The 14057-nt window shown below is 35.6% G+C and overlaps 2 protein-coding genes across 5 annotated transcripts in view; one reads left to right on the top strand and one right to left on the bottom strand.

Annotated features, from left to right (window-relative positions):
- Positions 1–14057, bottom strand: part of INPP5F (inositol polyphosphate-5-phosphatase F) — a 169167-nt gene that overhangs the window by 125183 nt on the left and 29927 nt on the right. The gene's annotated exons all lie outside the window — the stretch shown is intronic.
- The window catches only part of TIAL1 (TIA1 cytotoxic granule associated RNA binding protein like 1), a 36159-nt gene that overhangs the window by 5525 nt on the left and 16577 nt on the right, over positions 1–14057 (top strand). Inside the window, exons 2-8 of one of the 4 annotated variants that reach the window (XM_063132724.1) lie at positions 99–166; positions 6769–6865; positions 8190–8307; positions 9998–10096; positions 10320–10374; positions 10972–11059; positions 12882–12957. In XM_063132724.1, the coding sequence (XP_062988794.1) occupies positions 8275–8307; positions 9998–10096; positions 10320–10374; positions 10972–11059; positions 12882–12957 (351 nt within the window). In that variant the 5' untranslated portion in view covers positions 99–166; positions 6769–6865; positions 8190–8274. Of the gene's footprint in view, positions 1–98; positions 167–6768; positions 6866–8189; positions 8308–9946; positions 10097–10319; positions 10375–10971; positions 11060–12881; positions 12958–14057 lie in introns of all 4 variants that reach the window. The other 3 variants (XM_063132723.1, XM_063132722.1, XM_063132721.1) reach the window with 3 other exon arrangements.

The following is a 14057-nucleotide window of genomic DNA, read 5'->3' as shown; positions in this document are numbered from 1 at the left end:
TCCTTGTATTTTTAATTGTGTTTTTTTACATGCAAAACAGTACCTAGTATTGGAACCTATATATGTCAGAATATAAACTACTTCTGTTATCTATCTAGGTTTCTATACTATGCCTGTCAATGCAGCATAAGTGATGTCTCATGAATTAGGGAGACAGCTAATAGAGGTATAGTATATGGCTTTATTTCTTTATTTATGATTTTCCAATTATATGTTCTTAGAAAATAGCTTGAAAAATCATAGTATTTCATAAGGATATTTTGTTTGCTTCAGATAATCTATTGTAGTCTTCCTTAAGATAATTAAATCGGAATACACATTTCCCAAGTTGCAAAATGTTCTCCTAAAAAAAAGTAAAACAAAGAAATGTTATGCTTCATGCTCCCAATTGTTTTCCCAGTTGAAATGAATTCATTCCAAAGCCAATAATATCCTGATTTCATGGGTAAGCCTTCAAATTCTCTGCATTGACTGCCCTCCTTGGTTTTGCTATTTATTTTCCAGGTACCTTCCACTTGTATGTATGTGGTTTGTTTGTTTTTTTAAAAAAGCCTTGTCCTCAGATATACCAGGGGAGTGTGTATATCTAATATGTTTTTTTTTCCAAATTACCAAAGTGCTTCAGATACTTTTAGTAACATTGCAACAACCCTACAAAGTGATTTGGTGCTGTTGTGTCCGTATTGCAAATAGTGGCCAAGAGGGTGGACTGAGTTGATTGTGACTTGCTTAAGACCACCTGGTGAATTCATAGTCCAGCTAGACATACATCTTTTATAGACCTTGTGGTGTCCCTCAAGAGACCTTCTTAGCTGTCCATTCAGGATGCCCTTCTCTCAAATATTGACTCTTCCCTTTGAGCTGAGGCCTGCTGTTTGCCCATTTTTCCTTTCATGAAGCTTCTTTTCTTTAACACTGAGGTTGAAGAAGAGATTTATGTAAGTTGAGGTTTTGCATACTTCATTGTAAATATTTATATACCACTTACCATACCTAAAATATTTCTAAGCAGTTTACAAAACAAATGTTAAAGTACATAATAAATACAAATACGTTTATGTAAAAGATTGATAAAAATATTAAAACCAAATACTCAGAACACTATAATTAACAAACAAACTAGGCAACACAATCGATAAGGGAAAAACTGAGTAAAGAGATGGATCCTTAACTGGTGCTTGAAACCTAATACAGTTGGTGCCTAACAAATATCCAAGAGGAAGAGCATTCTATAAGGTGAGAGCAACCATGGAGCAAAGTTTGCTTCTGGGTTGCCACAAGATTGTTATCTGCAGGTCATGATATAACCAGCAGGGCTTCCTTCGGTGATCTTAAAGATGACTCAGGTCTATACTGAGGAAGCCAATCTGCCAGGTAGCTCAGTCCCAATTTATTCAGTATTTGCTGACCTTAATAAAAGTTGTGTGTTTTGCTAATTGTATTCTTGACTTATGTCAGGATAAATGAAGAATACACAGGCCCCCTGATGTTCCCTTTAGAAGATTAGCCCTCCAGTGCATCTGTTAGGACTACAAACTGAGAAGCTTTCCTTTCTAAAAACTCCAGCTCATAGAAGATCTACAGTTATCATAGGATGAGTATTCAGACACATGGAAGTTCAGATTGTTCTTAAAATCTCAAGCTACTTCTATGGGAATCCTGCAGTGCCTCCTCACCAGCCCCAGAATGTCCCCTTTACTATGTCTTGGGAGTCCATAATAATTCGATGTCTATGATGTTAAAGTGCTTGATTGGCTGCTGGGTTGGCTGCAAGAATTGATGGTTTATTAAGCACAGCAATATGAGTGAAACAGAATCATAACTGTTATATGCCAGTGGGCAGGGCTGGAAAGTAGCAGTTGCTAGGTCATATCCTAGGTTGATCCAGCTCCCTCGCTTTGAGCTCAGTTCCTGATTTTCATGATGACCTTGAAGCCTTTCTGAGAGAACAGAATAACTTCTCACCTGTCAGATCCTGCACAACCCATGGCTGACTCCATTTCTCAGACTGTCTAACCCTTTCTCATCTGAGTTCCCGTGTTGGATATTGCCTGCTGCCTGAATGCTAGTGAGTTTCATGCTTACACTGTAGCTTCTTTACCTGATCTGAATTCCAGGTTTGTGAACGGATTCTCTCCATTTCAAATAGTGCCACTTCTTTAGATTAAGGCTGGGCATGTGGCCTATCAAAAAGGTTGACCAACTGACCATTGGAATATAGTCAATTTTTTAATGTTATTACAGTAACAAACTTTGATTGCCTAGTTCTTTAAGTAGCTCAACCATAATTTTCAAACTTAATTTTTCATTCTGTTTTGTGCTAAAAGCACTGGATTTAAGTGAGAATCTTGTAAAAGATATATTTGCAAAAGAAAAAAGGCAATAATCAAATTGCAATTACATCTGAAATCCTTGTAAGCTTAATAAAGTAAGTCACCTTTGCATAAGATAAGGAGTCAATAATAGGCAGTTGTAAAATTAAGAGATAAGGACTACACAAAATATTTCCAGTTTCTAGGTGCATCAGAACACAACATACTTAGGGGACCAGATACCTTTGATTGTTTTCAAGTCTGAATAATTGCAGGTGTATGTAAATGTAGAAAGAAAGCATTATAGCTATCTGTATGAGTAAACTCAAATCATTGAAGCATAACAGATAAAGATAGTGATAGTACATGTACATAAAAGGTTGATATTTCATGGAAAATGTGGGGGAACTTAACACAGTACAGTTAAACTAGATTACAGTCTGATTTGAACAATTTTCAGAAACATAGTCTGTCGCAGCAAAAACTATCTTTAAAGTCTCCACTTAATTATGGCCTAAGCTTTCGGGGACTAGATTCCACATCATCTGATGAAGTGGACTCTAGACCATAGATACTTATACCATGGTACATTTTGTTAGTCTTCCAGGTGCTATAAAATTATTTCTGTTTAATCTGAGTAACATTTTTTTCTTGCTTTCTGAAATAGTAGTGAATCAACATTCATGGTTAAATATCATCCTAAAATCTTTGTGTTTTGTGTATTAAAGCATTTTGATGGCTGAGAATAGTAGTATTGAAAAATAGATTTGTTCTATGGAGTAACTTTTTAAAAGTTTTAATGTAGAGTAATTTCAAATATTGAACTATTATCACCTGTGACAAACATAATGCTGGGGATCTCTGAGTTGCAGTTAAAAGCTTGGGATTGAGATTCTTTTCCCTCTCGTTAACAGTTTTTCCCTTCCTGCTTTAAGGTTAAGGAATACATGACACCAGTGTTAATTGTGGTTAATACAAACCAGGTTTCACTAAGTCTGGCTGAACTGCAGTTTCACTAAGACTGGCTGACGTGTTTCAAACCTTCCTTCAAATTCTGTTTGAGAGGGTTCTATGTTAGCATTAACTATGATTAACATAGGTGTTGATGTACACCAGAAAGGCAATTAAGCGTGTGTGTGGTTTCACACAAGAGGGGGAAGAGGGGTTGTGGAAGGGAGCCATCTCCCATGTTTAAGAAATCATCTATTATTTGTTTATTGTGTTTTTATACCGCCCAATAGTCGAAGCTCTCTGGGCGGTACACAAAAATTAAAACCATTCAAAGTATAAAACAACGGTATAAAAAATGATATAAATACAATATAAAAACACAACCAGGATAAAATCAGCAGCAGTGCAGAAATACAAATTTAAAACAGCAAAGTTAAAATTAATTTATAGACTGTTAAAATATTGAGAAAATAAAAAGGTCTTCACCTGGCATCTAAAAGAATATAGTGTGGGTGCCAGGCGAACCTCCTTAGGGAGCTCACTCTACAGCCAAGGTGCCACAGCAGAGAAGACCCTCCTCCTGGTAGCCACCTGCCATTTCTTCAATACATTATTATTATTATTATTATTATTATTATTATTATTATTATTATTATTATCCCGCCTTTTGCCCAATACTGGGCCTCAAGGCGGTCTTACAAAGTTTAAAACATACATTTTAAAACATAGGAAAAGATTTAAAACATAGGAAAAGAAATGTAAAAAAACCCAAACTTTGGCATTATATAACTGTTAGTTTAGAAGTTAATTCAGAGTGAGATGTTTGAATTACCAATACAGATTTTTCCCCTTTTGTAGAAGCTATGGTAGCTGACATAGCCCTAAATAAAGTACTAGGTAATGTCCAGTGGTTATTGGGGTAGAGTGAGGAAAGTACCTACTTTTCCAGTCCTTGCCAGATTAACTTATATCTTCGTTTTCTTCTAAGGCACTTAAGGCAGTGTACATGGTTCTTATCCCTCTTTATCGTCACAACAATCATATGAGGTGGTTTAGGCTGAGAGTGTACAACTGTCCCAAGATCATCCAGTGAACTGAAGTGGACATTTGAACTTGGGTCTCCTCAGTCATACCCTAACACTCATACCACTATACTTCACTGGCTCTCAAATGAAGCATTTAATTCATTTTAAACCCCTTTTATTTTAGTCTATAGATCTCTACTTGATTAAGAATTATCTGTCCTTTCCTATTCAGCAAGAATAGTTTTTTTTCTAACAGGAGTAAAGTTGTCATAATTTACAGTACATTCTCTCTACTCAGAAGTAAGTCCCATTAACTGGATTTGGATGACACACTGCAGGTGCCAGGTTGCATATCGAATCCCTGCTTGGGGTTTGTTGTATCGTGTGAACCTAGCGAGCATTGGTTATGCAAGGGTTAAACCAGTTCACTAAAACAGACCATAGATTATGCGAAGCTTGTTTAACCCTCACATACACATGCTAGGTTCACACAACACGACAATCCTCAGGCAGAGGTTGTATATGCGAAATGGTGACCACATGCACCGCAGTGTCATTATGGTTTAAATAACTCATTCTTTGCTGTCGTGTTGTGCGAGCAGCCCCTTTGAGTTCCATGGGACTTATTCCCAGGTAAATGTCTACAGGATTACAGACTTTGTATTGATTTTTCACATTTAAGATCTGTTGTGTGTATTTTCTAGCAGTCGCAGGGCTGTAATATGACAGTACTGGAACTAGTAGCGCAAGTTCACAAAAAATGATTGAAAAGAATATCGTTCCTTTTTTTCCTTACAGACTTGGAAGAGCATATGTAAATTGAATTAGCTCTTTAAAGTTTAGTTACTGTACCTTGTAGAATCGAAGTAAACATAACTGTGTTGTATTAAGTTTAATGTTAAAATTTCAAAAATGTTACATCACAGATTTTTGGTTGGTATATCTTGGGCATTTGCGATATTGTAGGATGCTGAAATAGAAAATGATTTAAAGAAGTTTCTCTTTTTATCTTGCTAGAATGATCTTAAAAAATAATACTCTCCACAATCCAGGGATTCTGTTAGAAAAGCCCAAGGGTTTGTGATCAGCTAGTAGGATGTGTATGACCAGGCATCCCCCTCTCCATCATGCTTCCTCACACTGCTGAAAACACTAAGTTTTAGGATTTCTGAAAACACTAAGTTTTCAGAAATCCTTTACAATACTTCCTAGATATATGAAAAATACACAGTGACCAGGATCACATGACATATCAGTCTACTGTGGCTTAATTTACCCATGGATTAGCATGCAGCATACCCATGGGTATATTTACACACTGTGAGCTGTCATGATGTGCAAACATGCACAGTTATTGGAATTCAGGATTAACAGTAAAAATCCTGTACATGTTTACTCACAAATATGATCTGAATTAAATGGGGCTTACTCCCAAGTAAGTATGAATACTGTATTGGATTGCACCCACTTCTCCAGGCATCTAAGAGCACAGTCTGATTTTGACATACTTTTTCTGTATTTGTATACATTTGAATGGTGTGATCTGACCACAAAGGATGTTTATGTGCATTGTTGAGGCATGCACACTATTGTGTGTTCTGTGTGTGTGTGTGTGTTCTTCATTTGGAAACTTCCTACACAGAACTAGTAAACTGCTGCCTTTAAATTCCTCTTGATTAAAAAAGAAGTTTGAGAATTTGTTGCTTGGAAGAAATCTTAAAAATGGAAATGACTCGAGTATGCATGTGCTACTCTTCCCTCCAGTTAAAAATGTCTTTTGCCAAATATTGAAGTCTTTTTTTAAAAAAAATTGGACTTCACAGTGGACAGTGTTTTGGATTCTGTGGAGGCATCTTCTAGAAAATATTGGTTGCATACATAGAGGTTACACATGCCCACTTCTGAATTGTAGCTGGGCTCTTTCTGCTCTTTTAGAGTTTATCTAACTGTTTAGTCAGAAGCAGCATGTACTTGATCAACATAAATATCTTTATTGATGGATCTTTCTGTATATTTTGTATAACTAATTACTTATGATTTTTTATTGGCAAAAAATGTTTATCCTTAATAGTGCTGGGAAGCATATAATAGGCATTGGCCTGGTTTGCATGGGGGAGGAAAAGCAGCCCGTAGCTTATGGGTGGTTTGTTAACCATGACAACAACCCGTTCTTGCGGTGTTTGAAAATCATGATAAGCAATAACTGCCTGTCACAGCTTGAATATTCAAAATGGCCACCAGCATGCACCACAACCCACTGTAGATTAAATAAGCCATGGTGGGCTGCAGCAATCATGCCAACCAGTCTTCTTAGAGCTTAAAATGCTATGGGCTACTTAATCACATATTTGCAGTTTATTTGCAGATGTTATAGAATCTGTTTATGGAGGTACAGGATATACTTTTTATAAACTACAATGAACATCCTTGACAAGAAATGAATAATGCAATTAATATCACTTTCCCTTTTGTCTGTCTAGCTATGTAGGAAATCTTTCCAGAGATGTGACTGAAGTACTTATACTTCAGTTATTCAGCCAAATTGGACCCTGCAAAAGCTGTAAAATGATAACAGAGGTAAGAGGCTCTCAGCCTAGTTCATATCAAATCTTGCTCAGTTTTTTAAAAAATTAAGCTTATTCTTGAACCTGCTCCTTAAATTATCTCTGCTAGATCTGGAACATTTACAGTACAATCCTATACTTATCTGTTCAGAAGTAAGTCCTTTTGAGTTCAGTTGGACTTACTCCCAGGTATAGGATTTCAGTCTTAGTCAGTTAATTGATTTAACAACAAGTCTTCTGACTAACTAAAAGGGTGCCTCTTAAATAGTTAATACATCTTAAGAAAGTAAATTACATTTAATTTAAGTGCTTGTATAAAAACTGCTAATGGCAAATGCCATTTCCCTTCTGTCCCACACAGGAGGGAATGGTTTTGCCTGTTATAACATACATACATCATATAAACACAATATATATACTTTTGTTTTTACAAACAATTGTTTATGTATGTGCAAATGAATTTATATTTAAATATATATAATTATTAACTGAAAATTATTTAATTGGATCAGGCGACAGCCCTGCTTTCTGATTGAACAAACTTAAGAATTCATACAAACTGTTTATACATGCTGGTCATTGAAGACTTTGCTGGTTCCTGTCATGTTAAACCATGGTGTATTGTGAATCCAAACACAGCCAATATCTTTTGTACTTTATTGACATACATAACCATGTTACTTTCAGTGATGGCATAAATTCACAAGCAGAGAGTCAGTATTGTCTAGTAGAAAGAATACTGAACCTGATCTGATCCTAGGATTTATTGAGTCCCAGGGTCATATCAAGCAAATTTTTGAGCAAGTTGTACTTAGTCCAAAATTCTGACCATAAAATTGAAAATGAGTGTATTCCCAAATGTAGCTGAAAAGATGAATAGGATAAGGATTTTAAAGCAAGTTGCACAAATAGCTACATAAAGCAAAGAAAGTATCAATTTTGTTACTGCTTTCCCCCATTATTAAATACTGATCTTCTGCAATCTAATTGTATATTGATAGACCATTTAATTGTTGTCCCAAGTAACTTTTTCTGGATTGTATATTAAGTGCCTTGAAACCACAATGGACACAATCTATGAACATTGCTTGCACTTAGATCTTATTAAAAATAAGGGATGGGAATTAGTCTCAGTCGACCTTTGCTACCTTGTACCCCATTGTGTGCCTGATACTTCATGAGGAGTCTACTTAAATTTACTGTGTCCATGGAGTAGAATGATTTGTGAGCTTGGAGATGTCCCAAGCATGTGACATTACTTTCTGGAGTCTGTACTATAAATGTCAATGACAGAAGCTGAGGAATCACACATTTCATATTTCCTGTCTTCCGTCTAGAACTCAGACAAATTTTATCAACTTCACCTTTAGCTCTATATTCCCAGTCCTATGTACCATTCAACATTCAGTGCTGTAGCTAAATATGATGTCAATTTTCATAGCAGTCACACTTTTGGTGAGTTCTATACTGTATTTTGTAATCTAAAATTTCTTGGTGGTACAACTATAGTCATATATAATCTTATACTAGTCATATCTTTGATTTTAATTAATAACCTTCCCAAAATTTCTCTAGAGGCATTGTCACATTTTTATCATGTCTCTCTCCACCACTTACTTATCCTCTGAAACCTGTACGACAGGTGGGCAACTTGTGGCCCTTCAGCTCCCATTCTGGCCGTGCCAGCATAGCCAAAGGTGAAGGATGATGGGAGTTGCAGGCCAAAACATCTAAAGGGCTGCAAGTTTCCCACCCCTGCCATAAGGTTTTAAGAACACCTAATATTGAATGGAGAGAGGAAAGATTTATTTCAGATTTCCCCATAATAATCATTATTTCAAACCGTCCATATTTCCTATCTCTCACCTTAACATTTTATTTTGTTCCAAATTCTGTGAATTTAAATAAATTACATGTCTTTCCAATAAGTCCTTTATAGATTATACTTTTTCCATAAAGTATTAAATACAGGCAGGAAAGAATCAAAGTAAAGTGGCCTAAACTTTTATTTCTAGAATTTATCAATACCCTATAATATATGTTAATCCTTTTAGTTTATCTGTTTTCCTTCCACTTAACTGATATTACTTAGTACATTTCAACTAATTTTATTTTTTGCTATAACATATGTAACACCTGATCTCATTCCAAATTCATTTTTTTTAAATGTTAGTTAGAAAAGAATTCCTGCCTGAGATTTTATTCTGTTGTCAACAAGTTAATAAGGAAGAAGCAACAGGCATATTCAAAGTTAATTTGACATTTGGACCAGAACCCTGCTGCATACAGGAATGCGGTTGCTGGCTGGGGAAGGGCAAAGCCCTTCGTGCTTGTGTGGAATCTTTTCTGTGTTACTGACAACTGGAAAATTGTGGGCATACATGTGACTTCCCTTTACTGAGTTCATACACACACACACACACACACACACACACACACACACACACACACACACACTATCCCTAACTCATGTCTGAGAATTGTTTTTTTTAAGATTATACTAAGATTATATGAAGGAATAAGTAAAACATAAAACCTATACATACATAACCCAATCTAGTAAATGTGTTCTTCACAGCAAAACAAGCTTTTGTGCATAAGTGTCTTCTGGATCCTGTCAAAAAGTAAAAAAATAAATACCCAGCATCCTGTGCTGTGCATTTGGTACCCTTTTGTTGGATTGTTGCCACTTTTGTGTTCATCAAGTAGGAGGCTGGCAGTGTCAATTATGACAGGTGTAACAATCAGGCACCTGTATGTGGGTGCCTGATCATTACACCTCCTCCTCCCAGCAAATCATCCAGTTACACATATTCTCCTCCTCTTCCTCCCACACCCCCAAGCAAGTGATCAATGATGTGTCTGCTAACAGTGCTATCTGTTTGGAAGAGAGCTCCATATTTGCAGCACTGAGCATGTAGTTCATTGCTACATGCTCATTTCTAGATTAGGGCACTCTTGCAATTTTGTGAATGTAACTACTTAAACTATTAGTTTGACAGAGTGGACAACCATTAGGATATTTTATAAGCATTTATAGTAATATTTTATTTTCTAGCTTTAAGTAATATATTTTCCTGGATTTTCTTCTCAGCAACCCGATAGCAGAAGGGTCAACTCTTCTGTTGGATTTTCTGTTTTGCAGCATACAAGCAATGACCCTTATTGCTTTGTGGAATTTTATGAACACAGGGATGCAGCTGCTGCATTAGCTGCTATGAATGGGAGAAAAATTTTGGGAAAGGTACGTTACATCAAAAGAATGACATGTAGCAAATGAAGTGAATAGGTTAATTATGATTCTTGGCAGCCAATTTTGACCCTGTTCTTAGTTTAGAAATACCTTGAAAATTAACATTACCATAAAGAGAAAACTGACTTTTTGTTGGAATTAAGACTACATTGTGTCTTGGTTGATATATACCTTCTAGAATTACTTTGGTACTGATTTTTTTTCTTAATTTCAGGAGGTAAAAGTTAACTGGGCAACAACACCAAGTAGCCAGAAAAAAGATACGTCAAGTAAGTAGTGCTCTGAAACAAGTCTACCAAAATAATTTGTAACAGTATATTTGAGTTCACAAACATACGGGGTAAAATCCAACATAAGTCCTACTTAAAATAGTCCCTTTGAAATTAATGGGACTTAACCTACTCATGACTAACTTAGATCCCATTCATATCAAGGGGTCTACTTTAGGTAGGACTTGAGTTGGATTTTACCCATGCGCTTTACTATGTTTCTCATGCATTTTGATTTTATATAATTTTATAGAGAGCGTTTCGCCTGGCACCTACATTATATACTCTTTTTGACGCCAGGTGAAGACCTTTTTATTTTCCCAGTATTTTCCCAGTTTATCATCTTAGTCTTTTAACTTTGCAGTTTTAAATCTGTATTCTAAATCTGACATTTTTGAATTGCTGCTCGGTTTTATCCTTCCTGTGCTTTTATATTGTACTTTTATATTACTGGTTAAATGCACATGTGAATTTAACCAGTGGATTATTTGCACCCTAGTCATGTTCTTAGTGTAAAGACATTTAACTCTCTTGACAGTGCAAGAGAGCTAAATTATTGGATAACAGCAGTGTAATTAGCTTATGCTTTCCCTCCAGATCACTTCCATGTATTTGTGGGAGATTTAAGTCCAGAAATAACAACAGAAGACATCAAGTCAGCATTTGCTCCTTTTGGTAAAATATCGTAAGTACCATAGTTTGTACCTTAAATCATTAATGCAGAACAAGTCATAATGCAAGATTGTTCTTCTTTTAAAATTAGTGTCTTTTACTTTGCTAGTTTGCTTAAAGTTTTCTTCATAATGGAAAGTGGGTGGTATAGAGTGTTTTTGTGGGGTGGGGGCTGAATATGTTGTCTCACAAAAACTTGAATGAAATCTCTGCATCAAATCTGTTGAAAGCGGTGTGCTTTTAACTCTTGCTATGTGTTTGGGGTTTTTATGTTGTCAGCAAATGAACAAGACAACTGTGTGTTAGAAGCATCAAGGTATCTTACACATCTGATAATTATGTAGGTAGTGTTGGACTACAGACAAATTATGTAAGATAGTGTAGCAAGCTATAAAACCTAGTTGTGTATATGTATTCTTTTGAAAAGTAGTGGCATTATATTTAAGGTTCTTGAATTTGGAAATTAAAACTAACACCTTCTGGTAAGTTAAGTACAGCAGCTTTTGTTGTAGTGGTGCACAGAGAGTGCAAAAATACCTTTTCTCTGTAGACAATAGGAACTTGGGATTAGATTTCCAACTATCCATAGCTTTTTTACTGAACATTTTAAACATTGTAAGTGTTCTTGTAAGTGCTATAGCATGTCTGTCTCTCTTTTGTTGCATAAACTAGCTTCTTCAAAGATTTTCTCCTATTGTTTCCTTTGTCCTTTTAACAACACCAAAACAAAACCTCAACATCTTGTGTTACTTTACAGGAATATATTTCTGCCAAAAACATCTTTTCTCTACACTCTGTACATATTTTCAAATGAAACATAAATCTTATTTTGTCTTATTTTGTTTACTTTGCTTTTTATCTCAATGTGGTAAGTAGTACTATTTGCGAGCCAATATAAAAAGGTTTAATACAGGTTGCTATTTCTCAGTCTTTATTTATACCTGAGACCTGCAGTTTTTCTAAAGTCCAAGTCACAATTAAAAGTAATAGCATTCTGATTATTTTGCAGAATTGCTCATAAGAATGGACAGGATCTTGAAGCTAACTGCAAGGAACTGTGCACACTGGAACTCAGTTGTAGATTTTTTTTCTCATTTCTATTTATTCTTATTATACATTATTTATATATACATATCTTAGTATTTACATTTTAACATTCTATATTCAGTGCAGTTCTATATTTCCAATCATTTTAACTTACTCACTAAAATTTATGTGTAAAATTTGTTGTTTTCGTACTGGTGTGCTTAGCATTGTTGTTAGTTTTATTCTCCTTTCTTAAATTTCTGAAAATGTCAATTTTTCAAAATTTACAGCTGCCCAAACTCCAAAATGATGGTAGAGAATTGACCAAGAAAAATAAAGAAATCTGTTAACAGGCCATGTATGCCTTTTAATTCCTATTTTTTTCCTCTTTTTCAATTTTTTAATATTTCATATTTTATATCACTAGGCAGAGGGCATTTATTTAGAGAATGCATGGTAAAATAGTTAGAAATGTTGCAGTAATTTATAGAACAGTGAACCCTAGCCAATAGAGTATTAGAAAAGGAAACTTTATTCCTTTTAAAATTTCAAATTTGAACATTTTAGTTATAGAAAGTGCAGGTTATATGGATAGGTTGCATGTTTATTACATGTTATTTTTTGTCCTACTGCTTTTTTCTAACAGGCGAAGAAGCATTAGGGAGAGTTTAGGAATGGTTATAGATATAGGGATTACTGAATTTATAATAGGGAAAATTATGCTCACAATACAGTGTGTGTGGTTCCTTTTAGTTTTTATTTTGAAAATCTTTAATGTTTTCCTCATATAATTGTGCTTCTCTTCCCAGGGATGCACGAGTAGTTAAAGATATGGCAACAGGAAAATCAAAAGGATATGGCTTTGTATCGTTTTATAATAAACTGGTGAGTAATAAAAAACTTAATCAGTGGTTAACATTTTCTGGGTCTGATGAATTAGTATAATAATTCTTGTGTGATATATTACTAACATGTACATTTTTCCTGGATGACATTACGAATCCATTTTCTATAACTCTTCGGTGTTGAAGTGTATGAAGGGCAAATTCCATATCTTTGAATTCTTATAGAGGTGTGGTGTAGGGAGATGGGGCTTTTGGATGAGAGATGAAATATATGCCACTTTCAGACTACTAGTAATTTGAATATCTTGGACAGTGGGTGCACAACATGCCAACCCACCATGAGTTATCGGCCCCTTTCAGAGCCAGAAAGCCAGGCTGTGTTCAGAAGACACCTTAAACCATGGCTTTAACCATGGTGGTTAAGCCAGAAAGTCTTATTCACCATGGTTAAAGCCATGGTTTAAGGTGTGTTCTGAACACAGCCTGGCTTTCTGGCTTAGCCAGCATGGTTAAAGCCGTGGTTTAAGGTGTCTTCTGAACAGAGCCAATGTGTTGTCTGAATGCAGTGCATTTCCCGCAGGGTGGGTTTTCGTGTTGTCTAAATGCAGAGCATTTTTTGCTTGGTGGGTTAATGTCTTGTTTGATTGCAGTGCGTTTTCTGCAGGGTGGCTTCCTAACTCTGTAGTGTGGTTAATTTTTCCTCAAATGTGAGCCACCTTGAGAACGCATGGTTTGTTGTTGGGTTGTGCAGAGTGCATTACTGCATTAATGAGCAACCCCGCAGAAAATACACTGCATTCAGCCAATGTAACGCATCCTGTGAAAAAAGGACTGCGTTCAGGCAACACAATAACCTACATGTGGAAAAAGCACTGTGTTCAGACAACACAATAACTAATCCTGTGGAAAATGTGCTGTGTTTAGACAACACGATAACCCATGATTTAACAACAACTCACACTAGGTGGGTTAGCATGTTGTGTGAATCCAACCAGTGTGTTGTATTTAAAGAATAAATTGTGGGAATAGAAGACACTTCTGCTGGTGTAAGGGGGATATCCCAGATTTTCATGTATCCCCTCCCATGTTGTGTCCTATGCCATTCTAGTTGATTCCCCACTCCTCAGTAGTAACTTCTTG

The sequence above is a fragment of the Elgaria multicarinata genome, chromosome 8, assembly GCF_023053635.1.
Source record: "Elgaria multicarinata webbii isolate HBS135686 ecotype San Diego chromosome 8, rElgMul1.1.pri, whole genome shotgun sequence".
Lineage (NCBI taxonomy): Eukaryota > Metazoa > Chordata > Lepidosauria > Squamata > Anguidae > Elgaria > Elgaria multicarinata.
The sequence above is the reverse complement of the archived record's forward strand: the minus strand, read 5'-3'. Positions and strand labels throughout refer to the sequence as shown.